The sequence below is a fragment of the Podarcis erhardii genome (assembly GCF_964252035.2).
Source record: "Podarcis erhardii genome assembly, chromosome: 13".
Taxonomy (NCBI): domain Eukaryota; kingdom Metazoa; phylum Chordata; class Lepidosauria; order Squamata; family Lacertidae; genus Podarcis; species Podarcis erhardii.
The window spans coordinates 39,087,213-39,105,464 of NC_138502.1; the positions used below are offsets into that span (position 1 = coordinate 39,087,213).

General features: G+C 44.0%; 1 protein-coding gene and 1 long non-coding RNA gene across 3 annotated transcripts in view; one reads left to right on the plus strand and one right to left on the minus strand.

The window, feature by feature from the left end:
- The window catches only part of LOC309328332, a 53,754-nt gene extending 36,129 nt beyond the window's left edge, over nt 1-17,625 (minus strand). The window contains exon 1 of the long non-coding RNA XR_014150785.1: nt 17,278-17,625. This is a non-coding gene — a long non-coding RNA (uncharacterized lncRNA). The remainder of the gene's footprint in view (nt 1-17,277) is intronic.
- The window catches only part of MYO1D (myosin ID), a 175,922-nt gene that overhangs the window by 101,924 nt on the left and 55,746 nt on the right, over nt 1-18,252 (plus strand). For both annotated transcript variants that reach the window (XR_014150687.1, XM_081837683.1), the window contains exons 20-21: nt 5,114-5,227; nt 16,193-16,347. Coding sequence is in view for 1 of the 2 variants with exons in the window: in XM_081837683.1 (XP_081693809.1) it covers nt 5,114-5,227; nt 16,193-16,347 (269 nt within the window). In the remaining variant the exon portion in view is untranslated. The remainder of the gene's footprint in view (nt 1-5,113; nt 5,228-16,192; nt 16,348-18,252) is intronic.

Below are 18,252 nucleotides of genomic sequence, written 5' to 3' on the forward strand. Positions count from 1 at the left end.
TAGGTACTGGTTTATTGCATCAACTGCATCACCTGAATTGGCAAACAAGGGTGAAACAGAATTATGTGTCACCGGTATACAGAAAGTGCGCCTCAGTTCTCTGTTCCACTGAGAAACTAATCAGTGGTTCCATGTAGATTTACTGTAACTGCAACTTTTATACCGTAACCTATATGGCCGTATCCAAAGCTAGTCATACTCTGAGTAGACGCACTGAAATTACTGAACAGGTTCATTGTTTGCCGGATTACGTTGCAGCACATTCTGTAGCAAGGATAACTCCTCCCACTGGAACTTGCTAGGTAGGGCCTTCAGAGCCATACATCCTATAATAGCTAGCCTGTACACTTGATATAGCATTGACTTCTTCTCCCTTCCACCCACCCACTCCACAAACATGGGACACATCCTTAAAATAATTAGTCATTTCATAGTGGCTCTTACGAAATCACCTAAGGTCAAGACACTTTTACTGTGTGTGTGTGGATGGTAGTAATCATGGTGAGATACTCAGTCTTGCGGACTAAACAGTGTAACAGACTTTGAAGATTGCTGTTGGAAGCAAAGAAGGCAATCAATCCCCTGACATGGTCAGAGCAGCTGTATGTTTATGGCAATCAATAAGCACACAAGTGTTTCGCTTGTTTGTTAGTAGTACATTTTCCACTTGGCCATAGTGGCTGAGGAAGCCCATCTTTGTGAATGCCTTGAAGCAGCAGGGACAGAGCAAATCAGGTGTTGATTATTCATAGCAATGGAAGAAGTGGTAATCAAAGAGAATCATGGCTTACTTTTGCTCTTCTTTGTCTTTCTGTGTTTCTGATTGATGTAGTGGAGCTTTCCATGTTGAAGATGGTGCTGTTACATGCATAAATATATGGCACGTGCAGTGTGTACTGGCAATTAGTACTGCTGCAGAAGACAAGCCCTAGTTTCCCATCTGTCATCTCTTGGCTAGATGGTTCTTCAGAGCGTTGCCTACTCTCTGTGTTTGACACCTAAACCTCTTAGCTGATTTTGAGTTACTGATACAAGTGACAAGCTACCTGGAAAGGGTGAGGTGTCCTACCTTTGCACAGATTTAAGGGATTATTTGACTCTGTTAAAGAGAGCATGCTGCTTGTCTGAAGGACTCACGTTGGTTACCAATAAAGGAGATGCTAATTGTGTAATTTGGGCTCCTGCCAAACAGTAGGATGAAGTCAGAAAGGCTTTATGCCTTGGAGAGGGCTTCCTTGTTCATCATTATCTCCACAGGCAGCTGGGTTTTGTTTTTATTTTTAAATTGTACATAACCTAGAAAACTGTATACACAATAATAAAAATAAATAAATAAATAAATTATGCATTGTTGCTTGTCCTATTCTCATTAGTTAGGATGAACAATTCTTCTAAGATTTATCCTTCTTCTTTTTAGTGAAAATGATTTCTGTACATATGCATGCGCGCGCGCACACACACACACACACACACACACACACAAATATACCCCTCTGATTTTTGGGCATGGGGAAACTTGTTCTGCATTCCAAACCATCTCTTACTGAAATCCATTGGAGTAGTCTTTTGTTCTTTCTCCTCCTGCTACATCCAGCCATGTGGAATAGATAGATAGATAGATGATAGATATAGGCAACCCGTCTTCAAGGCTATGCTTTGAACTATCATTTTAATTCCGTTTGCCCAGCTGGATGCCTGTCAATAGCAAGTTGGAAGGGAAAACTGATCTAATGGTGCATTTCTCAGCAGGGGACTCAATTGTGGTTTACTGAATCCCAGTGGCATCCTCAATTAATTTCAGATTTGGAGTCTTTAGCTGTAAAAGTAGTAACAAGTGTTTTTCCTTTCACTGATGGAAATGGTTTCAGTCCCATTTTGGAAACAGTTAGCAAACAGTGTGTTTCTTTTTTTTTTTAAAAAAAATGATATTTTATTGGATTTTAACAAGAAAAAAGTTACAAAACAATCAAGAAAAACAAAAAACACAAGAAAAATACAAAAACCAAAATTTAGCATAAAAAAAGAAAAGAAAAAAAGAAAAATCCCTTTTTTCCGTTTCTTACAATTCATTTACTTATTTTCCTGACCTCCTCTCACCTTCCTTTTTTGTATTCCATTTAGAAAGTTGGTTCAGCAAATTCATACCCTCTATCTAATATCAATCCATTCTTGCAAATTCTTATTTTACCTTATTATTAGAACAGCTTCATTTCATTTCAACATCATTAACATTTGAAAATTTTACAGTTCATTTTACCCTTAATTTCTTTAACCTTATCTTACCTTCAAAACATTAAAATTTCAAAATTTAAACCATATTTAAACTTAACTTCTTCAAAGCCTTTCTGCTAAAGCCAATTAATTTCTTTCCAGCACATTTTAGTGTTTCATTAGTATTACACTAATTCCAAAAATAAAATAATTTATAGAAGAGAAATTCTCATTCTGATTTTATCCAACGTCCCTTCTTCCTGGTTTCGGATAATGTCAGTCCTTACACCATTATATCCTGTCCATCAGTCGGGTGTTCTAATATCTGAGGCTCTCAGGTCCCTTCTGTGCCCCCTCTGCAAGTTTTCTTGTTCCTGTTTATACTTGCACACATCCTTGTCCCTTGTTGGATTCTTGCAAATTTTCTTCCTTTTCTCCATGGGGAGTGAATCTCCGGGGAGTTCCATATAGTAATATTCTCCATTTTCTTTTTTCAGGTTGTCCCATTCCCCGGTAATCCACTCCCCAATATTTGATTTATAATCCAAAAGGTAGTTGTTCCATAAATAATCATCCACTTGTTTCACAATCCCACCAGAGCTAAAGACTTCCTTGACTCCAAAGTTTTGCAGGTGTTCTCCAAGTTCAGTCTTCCAATGTTGCACCTTTTGGTCATGTGGGATTTTGAGTCTCTGTGTCTTTTGAGGTGCAATCGCGCGCGCGCACACACACACACACACACACACACACACACACACACACACAAATATACCCCTCTGGTTTTTGGGCATGGGGAAACTTGTTCTGCATTCCAAACCATCTCTTACTGAAATCCATTGGAGTAGTCTTTTGTTCTTTCTCCTCCTGCTACATCCAGCCATGTGGAATAGATAGATAGATAGATGATAGATATAGGCAACCCGTCTTCAAGGCTATGCTTTGAACTATCATTTTAATTCCGTTTGCCCAGCTGGATGCCTGTCAATAGCAAGTTGGAAGGGAAAACTGATCTAATGGTGTATTTCTCAGCAGGGGACTCAATTGTGGTTTACTGAATCCCAGTGGCATCCTCAATTAATTTCAGATTTGGAGTCTTTAGCTGTAAAAGTAGTAACAAGTGTTTTCCCTTTCACTGATGGAAATGGTTTCAGTCCCATTTTGGAAACCGTTAGCAAACAGTATGTTTCACGTTGCTAGCATTACACACGTAATGGTAATTTAGAAATGGTGCTGTTCTGCCCTCCCACACACTCCCAAACACACTCACACACAGCAGAATACCCTGGCATTTGCTATCTTTAGAGTTGTCACAGCAAGGCATGAGTCTTCCTGTTACAAAAGGCATCCAGAGTTGACATCTTTAGGGCGTTCCCGGATAATGCTAGTTTACATAGATGCTGTACATATGTGAAGCCATGTTACTTCGCAGTGGCCATAATCAAAACAGTAAAAACTTCAATGAAATCAATCTGAAAAACCAAGTAGCCTACCATAAACCAGTTAACAGAAAAGTGGGGTTATTGCACTGCATAATAGCGGGGGCTCAGACAGCCACCCTGAAAGCCTCATGACTAGGTGACAAAACAAAATTTAGGGGGAGGCCATGCTATGATGTTGATGCCATAATGTTATGCACTGTTCCTCTCGTCCACCAGCTGCAATTTAATTAGCTTGGGAATCTGGAGCAGTACCTCCAATACTGATTGAAGGAGAGAAGTAGCCAGGTCCCAAGCCATTAGGGCAGGCGTGGGGAATGAGTGGGGAATCTTTTTTCGGTCCAGGGTCTGCATTCTCTTCTGGGGCAACCTTTCTTTTTCATTTTCCTCTTTTTTTCTGAACTTGAAAGATCTTTATTGAGTTAAAATGAATACATACACACTGTACTGTCTGGGGCAACCTTTCAAGGGCCACGTTCAAGCGGTGGACAAGGCCAAAGGCAAAAATGGGCAGAGCAACAAACGTAAACGTCACCTTTGTATATAGACTAATTTCTACACACATTGGTACACCCTGCTCTTCCCTCCATCCAGGTGAGCAAGAAGCATTATTGGAGTTCAGGGATACATTCCATCCAGGCAAAAGCACTCAGGGTGAAAAGCAGGACCAGTGAGAGGTGTTGCCTGGGGGCATCAGCTGGGGAAATCTGAGGGGCAAATAGAGAGGCATTGGGGCCTCATTTGGTACCCAGGCCTGAGGCTTCCCACCCCTTAAGGCTGTAAAGGAAAGAACTAGGACTTGAATTGAGTCCAGAAATGCATGGCTAGCCAATGAAGATAAGAGCACCAGAATAAAATCGGTAACAATCTGGCAGCTGCATTTTGGACTGATTTAAAGCTCCTGGATGTTTTCAAGTGCAGCCCCATGTAGAGTGCATTACAGGAGACTAGTGTAGACTTTAGCTTTCATACTCTGTGAAACTTCCTAGATACCTTCCAGTATACCAGAGAAAGCCGAAGCTCAGATAAGCCCTGCCTTTAAAGCAAAGTCCTACCCTCTTGCTCTGTTTTTGGGCAGTTTATGTGGTTAGAGGGCTAGTCCCTGTCCCTCTTTAGTGAACAAATACAGGCAGCAACAGGATCATCGTGTTTGGGCTGATATCTTACCAATCAAAGTTAAGCTAACGGAAGTACTTTTCCCTTCTTTTTTAATCTCATTGTTTTCAATTACTGCTTTCTACACAATACCACCAAGTTGAACTCATCTTAAATCCGGACCATTTTTAATCCTTCTGTCAGTTAAAACCTGATGTGCACATGCCTTTTAGAACCGTGGAAGCAAAATTCAAACATCTTAAGGAGCCAGTAATTCTACTATCATACTGTTCAGAGTGTGTGAAGTGTGTTTTGTTTTGTTTAAAAAAGGAAATGACTTTTAATTCTCATGGGGATTTGATTATTTGCAGATAAACCGCTTTAGCAAAGTGGAAGATCGGGCAATTTTTATCACTGACAGACACCTTTATAAGATGGATCCAACAAAGCACTACAAAGTGATGAAAACCATCCCACTGTACAATGTAAGTATTGGAGCTGGAGCCAGGACTCCACAGTACGAAATTGCTAATGATCCAATTTCTCTGTTGTAAAATTGATGAGAGCTCTGGTCAGAATTCTGTGAAGTGCATAGAGGTATCTGTATATCTTCCACAAGTACAGTGGTACCTTGGGTTAAGAACTTAATTCGTTCTGAGGGTCCGTTCTTAACCTGAAACTGTTCTTAACCTGAAGCACCACTTTAGCTAATGGGGCCTCTCACTGCCTCTGCGCCACCGCCGCATGATTTCTGTTCTCATCCTGAAGCAAAGTTCTTAACCCGAGGTACTATTTCTGGGTTAGCAGAGTCTGTAACCTGTAACCTGAAGCATCTGTAACCCGAGGTACCACTGTATATATATTTAAAAAACTTGCAACCCACTCTTTGTCAAAAAACCCCAGGGTGGGTTACATCAATAGTGGGATTGCATTTCATAATTAGCATATTGTTGCTGGGAAGTTTCAGTTGGTGGTGGAACTACCAAGAGGAGATGCTCAACAGATCTCAAGTTGCAGACAGAATGGTATAAGTACCAGCTCTTAAGGTAACAGGACTCTAAGCCATTCAGGCTTTATAGGTCAGTACCAAAACCTGGGCTCAGGCTCAGTAGCAAATAGGCAGTCAGTGCAGATCTTCAAGAACCAGTGTTTATGGTCTTTAGCTTTCAGGACCATCAGAATACTGACAACTGTATTTTCCGCTATCTGCAGTCTCTAAACCATGGGTAGGCAAACTAGGGGCTGGATCTGGCCCAATTGTCTTCTAAATCTGGCCCGCGGACGGTCCAGGAATCAGCATGTTTTTACATGAGTAGAATGTGTGCTTTTATTTAAAATGCATCTCTGGGTTATTTGTGGGACACAGGAATTCGGTTTTTTCCCTTCAAAATATAGTCCAGCCCCCCACAAGGTCTGAGGGACAGTGGACCGGCCCCCTGCTGAAAAAGTTTGCTGACCCCTGCCAGGTCTAAACCATATTCAAGGGCAGCTCCATGTAGAATGTTTTGCAAACAAAATGTTTCTGGAACCAGGATCACTCTGACCAGGCTATCCCATTCCTTGTCACCAAAGTCATTTGGGCTCCCAATGACAAAGTATCCAGGAGCACCTACCAACTAGAATCCTGGTTCTTCAGAGGGAATGCAGCCCCATCCAGAGCAGGCTGCCTCCCTAATTCCCAGACCCGGAAACCACCAATCTCCAGTACTTCTAGCATGTCAGGATTGAGCTTCGGTTTAAACATTAGGAAGAACTTCCTGACAGTGAGAGCTGTTCGACAGTGGAATTTGCTGCCAAGGAGTGTGGTGGAGTCTCCTTCTTTGGAGGTCTTTAAGCAGAGGCTTGACAACCATATGTCAGGAGTGCTCTGATGGTGTTTCCTGCTTGGCAGGGGGTTGGACTCGATGGCCCTTGTGGTCTCTTCCAACTCTATGATTCTATGATTCTACTGGCTCTTGTTGCCTCCAGTACTGGTCAAGAACCTGCATGATTCTATTGTCAATAAGCCTGCATGATGGCAGGAGAATGGGGTGGGGTGGGGGCTGTTCTTCTTCTTCCTTCCCTAAAGGCTTAGAGGCACAGAGGAGGTTTGGAATCTTGTTCTGTTGCAGTTTCTACTTCCAGCATGTACAGAAAGTGCTAATGGCTCCTGATCTCATTCTGTACCACGGATAGGAAGTCTCTACAGCCAGCCGAAGGGCCAAACTAAGTGGCATGGAAAATCCATGAGCAAAATTTCCTGCTGTCTTAAAAAAAAAAAAAATTACTTGGAAAGCCGCATGTGGCTGCTTTGAAAATCAAGGAAGTAGGACTAGGTTGTTCTGAACTCCTTTCCTCCTGACCAAGCGGCTGTTAGCTGTGTTTCCACACACTGAGCTATCTGTGTGTTCTTCCCCTACCCTCAGCCCCGACCTGTGAACTAATTCTTTCCAGAGGAGTGGTGCAATTTATATCAGGGGTAAATGAAACACAGGGACACGGGTGGTGTTGTGGGTTAAACCACAGAGCCTAGGGCTTGCCGATCAGAAGGTCGGCGGTTCGAATCCCCGTGACGGGGTGAGCACCCGTTGCTCGGTCCCTGCTCCTGCCAACCTAGCAGTTTGAAAGCACATCAAAGTGCAAGTAGATAAATAGGTACTGCTCCGGTGGGAAGGTAAATGGTATTTCCGTGCACTGCTCTGGTTTGCCAGAAGCGGCTTAGTCATGCTGGCCACATGACCCGGAAGCTGTACTCTGGCTCCCTCGGCCAATAAAGTGAGATGAGCGCCGCAACCCCAGAGTCGGCCACGACTGGACCTAATAGTCAGGGGTCCCTTTACCTTTACCTTAAATGAAACCCGCACATTGCTACTTTCGCAACCTTCAAAGCAACTGCATGGGCCTGCTATTTCAGTATTTTTGAATTGGGGTAAGATCTTGATCACAGCTCTCCCTTCCCGTTGGCCACTGACTCGCAACTGTGTTTGTCTCTTGTGGGTCAGCTTGTCCCTTAAAGAATTTCTTTCAAATGTGTGATACTCAGCTGGGGGTTTGTGCCCACAAGGCCTGAAGAAGTTTAACATGCTGAAAGGCTGGCAGACTGGCTGGTGCAAAGGAAGTCGCAGCTGGGTGACCTTGGGCCAGTCACACTTCTCTGAAGTCTCTCAGCCCCACTCACCTCACAGAGTGTTTGTTGTGGGGGAGGAAGGGAAAGGAGAATGTTAGCCACTTTGAGATTCCTTTGGGTAGTGATAAAGCAGGATATCAAATCCAAACTCCTCTTCTTCTTCTTCTTCTTCACATGAACAGTGGCTGTCATATAATGTTTGAAACACATTACCTTGCCTATGATGGCTAGTACATTAGCTTCACACATGCATTTGGTAGTATAATCAGATTTGGCCACTGAGGCACCCATGGGAACTCCCAATGAATTGCAAGCCAGCTCAGCTTGCCTTGTTTTCAGGGATCTGTTTTAACATGGTAGAAAAAAAATTAATGTAGGAAGGAATTTCAGTTAGCTCATAAAAAAAAACAACCAAATTTGTGTATGCGAGGACCAAGGAAGTGGGAAATAATGTGGTACAGAGTGGACAAAGGGCAAAAAATAAACACACTGTATGGTGCTGGAATGTTGGAGTTTTATTTTACCATCCCTGCTTGCAAAGAAGCAAAAGGAATTGCCTAGTAATAAGTAGATAGTATGCATATTGCCTTTGAAGATGATGGCCACTGGTCCCATCACCTCCTGGCAAATAGAAGGGGAAGAAATGGCGGCAGTGAGAGATTTTACTTTCTTGGGCTCCATGATCACTGCAGATGGTAACAGCAGCCACGAAATTAAAAGACGCCTGCTTCTTGGGAGGAAAGCAATGACAAACCTAGACAGCATCTTAAAAAGCAGAGACGTCACCTTGCCAACAAAGCTCTGTATAGTTAAAGTTATGGTTTTCCCAGTAGTGATGTATGGAAGTGAGAGCTGGACCATAAAGAAGGCTGATCGCCAAAGAATTGATGCTTTTGAATTCTGGTGCTGGAGGAGACTCTTGAGAGTCCCATGGACTGCAAGAAGATCAAACCTATCCATTCTTAAGGAAATCAGCCCTGAGTGCTCACTGGAAGGACAGATCCTGAAGCTGAGACTCCAATACTTGATGTTAGGAAAGATGGAGGGCACAAGGAGAAGGGGACGACAGAGGACGAGATGGTTGGACAGTGTTCTCGAAGCTACCAGCATGAGTTTGACCAAACTGCAAGAGGCAGTGGAAGACAGGAGTGCCTGGCGTGCTCTGGTCCATGGGGTCACGAAGAGTCGGACACGACTCAACGACTAAACAACAACAACAACAATATGCATATTGCCAATGGCCTTCCTGGAGGAACTGCTGTTTTCCATTGTCTAGTACTTCTAAAGACATCTCGCTGAAATAAATGTAAATGTGACAAATTAGCTCTTGTTTTGTGCTGGAAAATGTTTCCTGGGCTGCTATGTCTGTGGGGGTGGGTTTGAAAGGTAATAAATTTTCAAAGAGCCACCCTGATCCAAAGCTCAGTAGGTCACCAATGTGCCCATGGATCTGTGTGAGCCAGTTTTCTGCATGATGGAGGTTTCTCAAATGCTGAGGAGCACGGCCAAATTTTCATTCATGCACACTTCCATCAATATTTGTTTGTTTATTTACTATCCCATCCTTCATCAATCCACAATCCTAGGGTGGGTTACATCATAAAATATATAGGTAAAAGTAAAGGGACCCCTGACCATTAGGTCCAGTCGTGGCCGACTCTGGGGTTGCGGCGCTCATCTCGCTTTATTGGCCAAGGGAGCCAACGTACAAATTCCGGGTCATGTGGCCAGCATGACTAAGCCGCTTCTGGTGAACCAGAGCAGCGCACAGAAATGCCGTTTACCTTCCCGCCAGAGCGGTACCTATTTACTTGCACTTTGACGTGCTTTCAAACTGCTAGGTTGGCAGGAGCAGTGACCAAGCAATGGGAGCTCACCCTGTTGCTGGGATTCGAACTGCCGACCTTCTGATCGGCAAGTCCTAGGCTCTGTAGTTTAACCCACAGCACCACCCGCGTACCTCATAAAATATACACAGTGGTGATAATACCTTGAGGGGACTGGTGTGTGAAATCTTTCCAGCCTGCCGAAATTAACCTTATTTTCCTCATCAGTATTTTTGACGTTTTGTTGCCCACATTATCAAACTCGGTTTGTTTTAGGAGCTGCCCATTGCCGCTGATTATTATTTTTTTTTACACATATGCCCTCTTACCTAATACCTTTTATGTAGTGAAAGTGGGGGAGCCTCGAAATCTGCATAATCGTGGGGGGGACGGGTTTCCCCCTTGCTCTTCATAGAAAAGCTCCATTATTTGGACTGATGGTTTCACCAAGAACATGGACCATTTATATTTGAGCCTTGCTGTTTATTTCTCTGCCTCACCTGAAAAGATGTGTTTCCTTTACATCTGTAAGATGGATTGGCCCTGTGAAGGTGTACAGGGGAGCTAGCCTCCTCAAAGTGCCTCTGCATGCCAGCAGCGCTTACAATCACTGTTTGCAAAGCTGCCCTGTCAACATAGCAACATCCCTTGGGAAGGCGTTGCCATGGAGATCTCAGGCGGTCAGCTGATGCCTGGTCCTGCCGAAGCTTGTTTTCCCAGCTCAAGAAGCCATTCTGTCACTCCTAACCTTAAAAAAAAAAAGCAATTCCAAATGGGGAGTAATATCCCACGGTGTGCCTTTGACTTGTGGCAGTAAAAATCCTGGTGACTTGAAACCTCTGGTGGAGTTCTTGTCCCTGGTGTTGCCATATGGCATATGCCAGGAACTGAAGGATAGCAATAAATAAGTGCATTAAGATGGGAAGATAGGATCCTAGGGTTGAGGAAGTCTGTAGCTGGTGTACAGATAATTAGGAAATAATAATACATTCTGGAAAACGGAGGAAATGAAGATCATTTTCTCTTATTTCACACATGCCTGTTACTGTCACTTTGCAAGCTTGTTTTGTTAAATTGAATCAGGATGCGTTCAATTGTGGCATTTTGAGAGTTTAGATTCAGTGGATTCGTGCAGAGTTTGGTACCTCACAAAGCAGTGGTACAATTGCTTCACCATGCACCTGCCTTACAGGGCAAATCACAATTGCCCACACCAAGATGCCAAAACCAGATTTAAATCAATTATTTAAACTAATCTACCCTGCTGAAGAGGCCCCCTGTAGCAGATTATTGGAGCTAAATTTATGTTATGGAGCTAAACTTTTTTATGTTAGAGGTAGCTCCTTGTTCTAAAACTAAGTAGCAAATGTAGTAATATCCAGAAGTCACAGTAGTACAACTGACGGTTGAGTTATTGAAGGGCACCAAATTGACTTTCCCCATTCTAAAGGCGTATAGTTTTTTCAGGATTAAAACCTAGAGAACAATAACTTTGTCCCAACTGTTTGCTTGGGGACACAACAGTTGGCAGTGGCCATTCCCCCTGGAATTGGCCTGGATAGAGAGGGGAAGGAAGATCAGGAGTGGGTATTGGGTTAGCATTCGCTCCTGCCTGACCCCAGCTCATAACTCCCCATATTTGTTGGAAGAAGGTACAGGCCAAACACAGCTGGGAGCTGGGGGCACTGTTATACGGTGGTTCTGCTCCTTCCTCCTGGGCCGTGTCCAGAAAGTGGTGTTGGGGGATGAGTGTTCAGACCCCTGGGCCCTCACTTGTGGGGTGCCTCAGGGTTCCGTTCTCTCCCCCATGCTTTTTAATATCTATATGAAGCTGCAGGGAGAGATCATCAGGGGGTTTGGGCTGGGTGTTCATTGGTATGCAGATGACACCCAGCTCTATTTCTCCTTTAAATCAGAACCAGTGAATGCGGTGAAGGTCCTGTGTGAGTGCCTGGAGGCGGTTGGAGGATGGATGGCGGCTAACAGATTGAGATTGAATCCTGACAAGACAGAAGTACTGTTTTTGGGGGACAGGGGGCGGGCGGGTGTGGGGGACTCCCTGGTCCTGAATGGGGTAACTGTGCCCCTGAAGAACCAGGTGCGCAGCCTGGGAGTCATTTTGGACTCACAGCTGTCCATGGAGGCGCAGGTCAATTCTGTGTCCAGGGCGGCTGTCTAGCAGCTCCACCTGGTACGCAGGCTAAGACCCTACCTGCCCGCGGACTGTCTTGCCAGAGTGGTGCATGCTCTAGTTATCTCCTGCTTGGACTACTGCAATGCGCTCTACGTGGGGCTACCTTTGAAGGTGACCCGGAAACTGCAATTAATCCAGAATGCGGCAGCTATACTGGTGACTGGGACTGGCCGCCAGGACCACATAACACCGGTTCTGAGAGATCTGCATTGGCTCCCAGTACGTTTCTGAGCACAATTCAAAGTGTTGGTGCTGACCTTTAAAGCCGTAAATGGCCTCGGTCCTGTATACCTGAAGGAGCATCTCCACCCCCGTCGTTCAGCCCGGACACTGAGACCCAGCTCTGAGGGCCTTCTGGTGGTTCCCTCATTGCGAGAAGTGAGGTTACAGGGAACCAGACAGAGGGCTTTCTCGGTAGTGGCGCCCACCCTGTGGAACACCCTCCCTTCAGATGTGAAGGAAATAAGCAGCTATCCTATCTTTAAAAGACATTTGAGGGCAGCCCTGTTCAGGGAAGTTTTTAATATTTAATGCTGTACTGTTTTTAACATTTGATTGGGAGCCGCCCAGAGTGGCTGGGGAAACTCAGCCAGATGGGCAGGGTATAAATAATAAATTGTTGTTGTTGTTGTTGTTGTTGTTGTTGTTGTTGTTGTTGTTGTTGTTGTTTTGTTGTTGTTAAATGTGGGGTCTCTTGATCCCTTGCAAGAGAATGCCTGGTCACAGAGCATTCAGCCTTCCGCCTGCTTTCAATCTCATCCCTTGATTAGAATCCTAGAAATACAACTGAACACACCTAGACGCTGCTCTTGGAGTCTTTCATAACAACAATTTCTAGAAGTATGCACTGCTGTTTGGGGAATTCCTTTTTACATGAGCTTTCTGGTGCACTGAAAATTTCTTGAAGTCTTAACCTTTCTCTCCCGCAAGGGGGAAATGGCAGAGAGGTGTTGAAAGGTGTCAGAAATGAGACAGTCTCTTTTTTTCATGCTGAAACAAAGAACAGTCCTTGAAGGTTGAGGTTTTTTTTTAAGTTCCCTGAAGAAACTAGCAGTCAGTCTGATCCAATTATAGCCATTCTAAATAGCTAGGAATTCTCATCTGAGTACACTTTTGTCAATGCTTGACGTTTCACTACAAAAATAAATAGCAATTATTGGGTTTGTGCCTGAAGAATTGTGCTCTCCTCTGGGATGTTTGAGCGATCAAAGCTGTATCGGCTTTTAAAATTTAAAGCTTATACCCTCTAATATACCACATTATATGTATGTGCGTGTGTATTATGTATGTATGTGTGTATATATAAGTAAAAATTCTGGGGCAAAGCTCTTTCAAACCTTTGCTTAATTTAATCCCTGATTATTAGACAAAAGCTTGTGTGTGCCAAACACAATCCAGAATATAGAAATGTATTGGCTTTTTCTACGGGTCTGACTAGCAGAAATGCACTGTAAGCAGAATCAAAACCCCATCACCAATACTTCGTCAATCAGTAACCTCTTTGTTATTATCAAGAGAGCCATTGTATGGTAGCATGCACAGATATTTCAATCTTTGTTCTGTCTCACCTGATTTATTGCTACATTTGCACAAACCTTTTAACTCGTTAGTATTTTTTTAATAAAACACATATGCCTCTTTTAAAAAATGAATAACGAAGGGAGGAGGATTAATTTACACTTACTGAACCAAGACACGCACTCCAATCAAAAGAGCATAGAAAATGTCTGCATTACTAAAAAATGTTTACAGAAATGTAAGATTTCAGGGGGAAATGCTTCAAAAATGGATACATCAGAAGAATAAAGGTAAAGGGACCCCTGACCATTAGGTCCAGTCGTGGCCGACTCTGGGGTTGTGGCGCTCATCTCGCTTTATTGGCCGAGGGAGCCGGCGTACAGCATCCGGCCAGCATGACTAAGCCGCTTCTGGCGAATCAGAACAGCACACGGAAACGCCATTTACCTTCCTGCCGGAGCGGTACCTATTTATCTATTTGCACTTTGATGTGCTTTTGAACTGCTAGGTTGGCAGGAGCAGGGGCCGAGCAACGGGAGCTCACCCTGTCACGGGGATTCGAACCGCCGACCTTCTGATCGGCAAGTCCTAGGCTCTGTGGTTTAACCCACAACGCCACCCGCGTCCCATTCTTTAGAAGAATATATGCACACAATTGTATATGAATTTTCATGTGCCAATGCAGAAACAGAATGGAAAATGAGAAATGGAGAGAAACCAAAATGGGCAGATTTCACCCATCCCTACCCCAAGGCTGTACAGCAGCAGTGTATAGTCTGGGATGTGTGTACTGTTCTGCTCCAAAAAAAAGGTCTCCATACTGTGTTCAGAATATTTTGTGCCATGCAAATACATTTTTAAAAATTGTTATCAGTTGTCAATTTCTGTGTTCTGTGTGACGATCGCATTTTGTGGGAAATGTGTGAGTAAGTTTGGAGATGAACTAAAAATTCATAACAACATAGTCTTGGTAGCCCAATCTGGTCCAGCCGTCTGGTCAGGCAGATGCCCACAGGAAGATTCAGTATGGGTACAGTGGCGCTCTGATCATAATCCCCAGTGCCTAGTGTTCAGAGACATGCTGCTCTGATGCAGGAGATGAAATATGGTCATCATGACAAGTAGCCATTGATAGCTTTTACGGGGAGCTAGATAATTTCATGGAGGGATAAGGCTATCTAAACTGGTAGCAAATTCCAGAGTTTAACTAAGTGTGAAGAAACACTTCCTATCATCTCCTCTGAATCTCTTGCTGTTCAGCTTCATTGAATGACTCCAGAGTCTCCTATTTTGTGTGTATCTGTGTGAGAGATACTACCTATCCACTTTCCCCACATCATGCAAATACATCATTATCCCCTCTCCCCATATTCATCTAAAAAGCTCCAAATGTTGTAAACGTTCCTCAAAGGGGAGTTGCTCTTGCCCCTTGGTGAGTTTGGTTGCCCTTTTCTGCACCGCAGGCAGAGAGTGGGACTCCAGATACTTTTTATAAATGGCTCAGGGCCGCAATACCTCAAGGACCTGCCTCTTTCTATATGAACCTAACTGAACCCTGTGATTATCTTCTGATGCCCTTCTTTGTGTGACTCCTCCTCGAGAGGTCTGGAGGAAGACAACATGAGAACGGGGCCTTCTCTGCAGTGGCTCCCTGTCTGTGGAATGCTCTCCCCAGAGAAGTTCGCCTGGCGCCTTCATTATACACCTTTAGGCGCCAGGCAAAAACGTTCCTTTTTAACCAGGCCTTTGGTTGATTTGATTGACATCCGAAGTCCTTTTAAAATGTGGAGGGGTGTTTTTTTGGGGGGTGGGGGTTATTGGGTTGTTGTTGTTTTTTTATTCTATATTTTATGGTTTTGTGTTCTGGTTTTGTTCTGTGAGCCACCCTGAGACTCTGGGTATAGGGCGGTATATACATTCAATTAGTAGTAATAATGCTAATCAGTACTTTTTTTCTGGGGGGATGCAGGGATATGCATACCCCTAAACATTTTGTGAATCTATAAGTTTGGCCTCATTGAGGGGCCGTGTTTCAATATGAATAGGAAACTGAGAGTACCCTTAATTTTTTTTTAGAAAAAACCCCTGATTCTAATAATTATAAATATATCATGCAGTGCAATGAAACAAAGCTTCCTAATATATTTCTAGTATGCTTAGCATGCTTCCTAAGCACCGTATTTTTTGCTCTATAAGACTCACTTTTTCCCTCCTAAAAAGTAAGGGGAAATGTGTGTGCGTCTTGTGGAGCGAGTGCAGGCTGCGCAGCTATCACAGAAGCCAGAACAGCAAGAGAGATTGCTGCTTTCACTGCGCAGCAATCCCTCTTGCTGTTCTGGCTTCTGAGATTCAGGATATTTTTTTCTTGTTTTCCTCCTCCAAAAACTAGGTGTGTCTTATGGTCTGGTGCGTCTTATAGAGCGAAAAATACGGTACTTGAGGTGCTACTGTGAAATTTAATATATGCGTTGCTTTTAAGGTTCTGTTCAATTGCTCAGCTGTCTGTAGGCACTTCTATATTATACAAAGTCATATTTGAAACACTAATGTCAAAACATATTGTGTGCTGCTCGTAGTAAATGTTCCTGTGTCCCTGTGTTATTTCTGCTTTGAGGTCACTTGAGAGGCAAAGGCCGGGCACTTGCCCTGTTAAAGTCTGGTTAATCGGACATGGCTGTCATTCCAGAAACGGGTGGTAGGGGGAAGGTGTCTGTATTTGTAATCTAATTTTCTATGACTACTGCAAAGCATCCACGAAGGCATGGAACTTGGTGAACCTTAACGTTTCCCTTCTTTCTTTGCTCAGCTGACGGGATTGAGTGTCTCCAATGGAAAAGACCAGCTTGCAGTTTTCCACACAAAGGACAACAAGGACCTAATTGTGTGCCTCCTCAGCATGCATCCAGTCAATGAGAGCAAGATTGGAGAGTTGATTGGAGTCCTGGCAAATCACTTCAAAAGGTTAGTTTGAGTACGCATCATCAGGTCTTGCTTTGGGATGGCTTTTGACTCCATTTCTGTAAACATCTGGATATCTCTCTAGAGTTTGACTCCTCAGGGCTTGCACAAACCTGTATTTTGACCATGTAAGTAGCTCTTTTTGGCTACCCAACAGATGTGTCAACTGTAAGCCAAACTCTAGGTGTTGTGACACCATGCATCAGTATGTGCTTCAGGTTTGACTGTGTAGGGCCAGAATGACTGCTGATAGTTGTTCCATGTCTGGAAAGAAGCAGTATTTGGTCTCAGCTCGTCTGTGCCCTTTAATTCCCAACAGCCTATTGCACTGCGCCTTCTATTTTCCACTTGCACCCACTAATTATGTGTATAATTTGAAAAGCACTCGGCTTTTGTCGCAAAGTTCTTTCACACCCAGAATCATTTTGACTTGATTAATAATAGCTGCTGCTGCAACGGCTCTCCCATTTATTACTCATCCTAGCTTTCCCTTAATCTGGCATGGCCAAACTTGGCCCTCCAGCTGTTTTGGGATCGCAACTCCCATCATCCCTAGCTAACAGGACCAGTGGTCAGGGATGATGGGAATTGTAGTCCCAAAAGAGCTAGAGAGCCAAGTTTGACCATGCCTGCTTTAAGTGAATTCCGTTAAAAGGTTCAAGCTTGAAATATGACCAGTTTTGGTCAATAAAAGTTGGCCTCTACTACATTGTTAATAGAGTTCAATATAATATGTTGTTATGGATGGAAATCCAAAATGGTCCTCCTTTCTGCAAAATGGAGTTTGGCCTCCTACATCCTTGACATGGTTTCATAGTAATCTACTCTTTATTAAAACATACCACAGGAGCCCAGTATAACTTATGTGGAACCTTTTGCTGAACCTCGTCTCAAATTTAAATTAGTAGCAAATACTATGATATTTGGAGGGACGCAGGTGGCACTGTGGATTAAACCACAGAGCCTAGGACTTGCCGATCAGAAGGTCGGTGGTACGAATCCCCACGACGGGGTGAGCTCCCGTTGCTCAGTCCCTGCTCCTGCCAATCTAGCAGTTGGAAAGCACGTCAAAGTGCAAGTAGATAAATAGGTACCACTCCGGCGGGAAGGTAAACAGCGTTTCCGTGTGCTGCTCTGGTTCTCCAGAAGCAGCTTACTTATGCTGGCCACATGACCCGGAAGCTGTACGCCGGCTCCCTTGGCCAATAAAGCGAGATGAGCGCCGCAACCCCAGAGTCGGTCACGACTGGACCTAATGGTCAGGGGTCCCTTTACCTTTACCTTTACCATTACCTTTACTATGAGTGCCTCCTTCCAATTCACTGAAGTTTCCCCACTCCAGATTATACCATTGGGTGTGGGAGAGAATATCATGTGAAGCAAGCTTTTTGTCTGTGTGATTTGTGCCCCCATAGTTGTATAGGATGTTAGGGGAGCAGGTAGTACTTCTGGTGGGGGATATGTCATGTTCCTTCTGGGGTAGCTTGTCCACCTTTGGTCACCACCCTGCACTCAGCTCTCACCAGTGGTTCCTAGAAACTGTCAGCATGTGACAGCATCCCCAACCTGGGAATGGCTTTGGCTGGCCAACTAAACCAGGTGAGGGTAGCTGATGAGTCTCAACCCCTCAGCGAGTTAGTGACTTCCCCTGCATGCAAAGACAGGCTCTGGCAGATGAAGCAGATGTGACCAATAATGGGTCCAACAGTCAAGAAGGTGGTTTCCGCACATGCTATAGAAGGAAGTGAGGGGCTTTTCAACCGGGGAAGGTGGCGCATCTAGAAGAAGGAAGCCTCTGGTCCTAAACTTCTGCTGCCTTGTGGGATATTTTCGGGAAAATAAAAGACTAAGGAGTAAACCCTACACAAATCTGGAGTGGAGTCCCTACAGCGGTTGGATGGCGTCTTG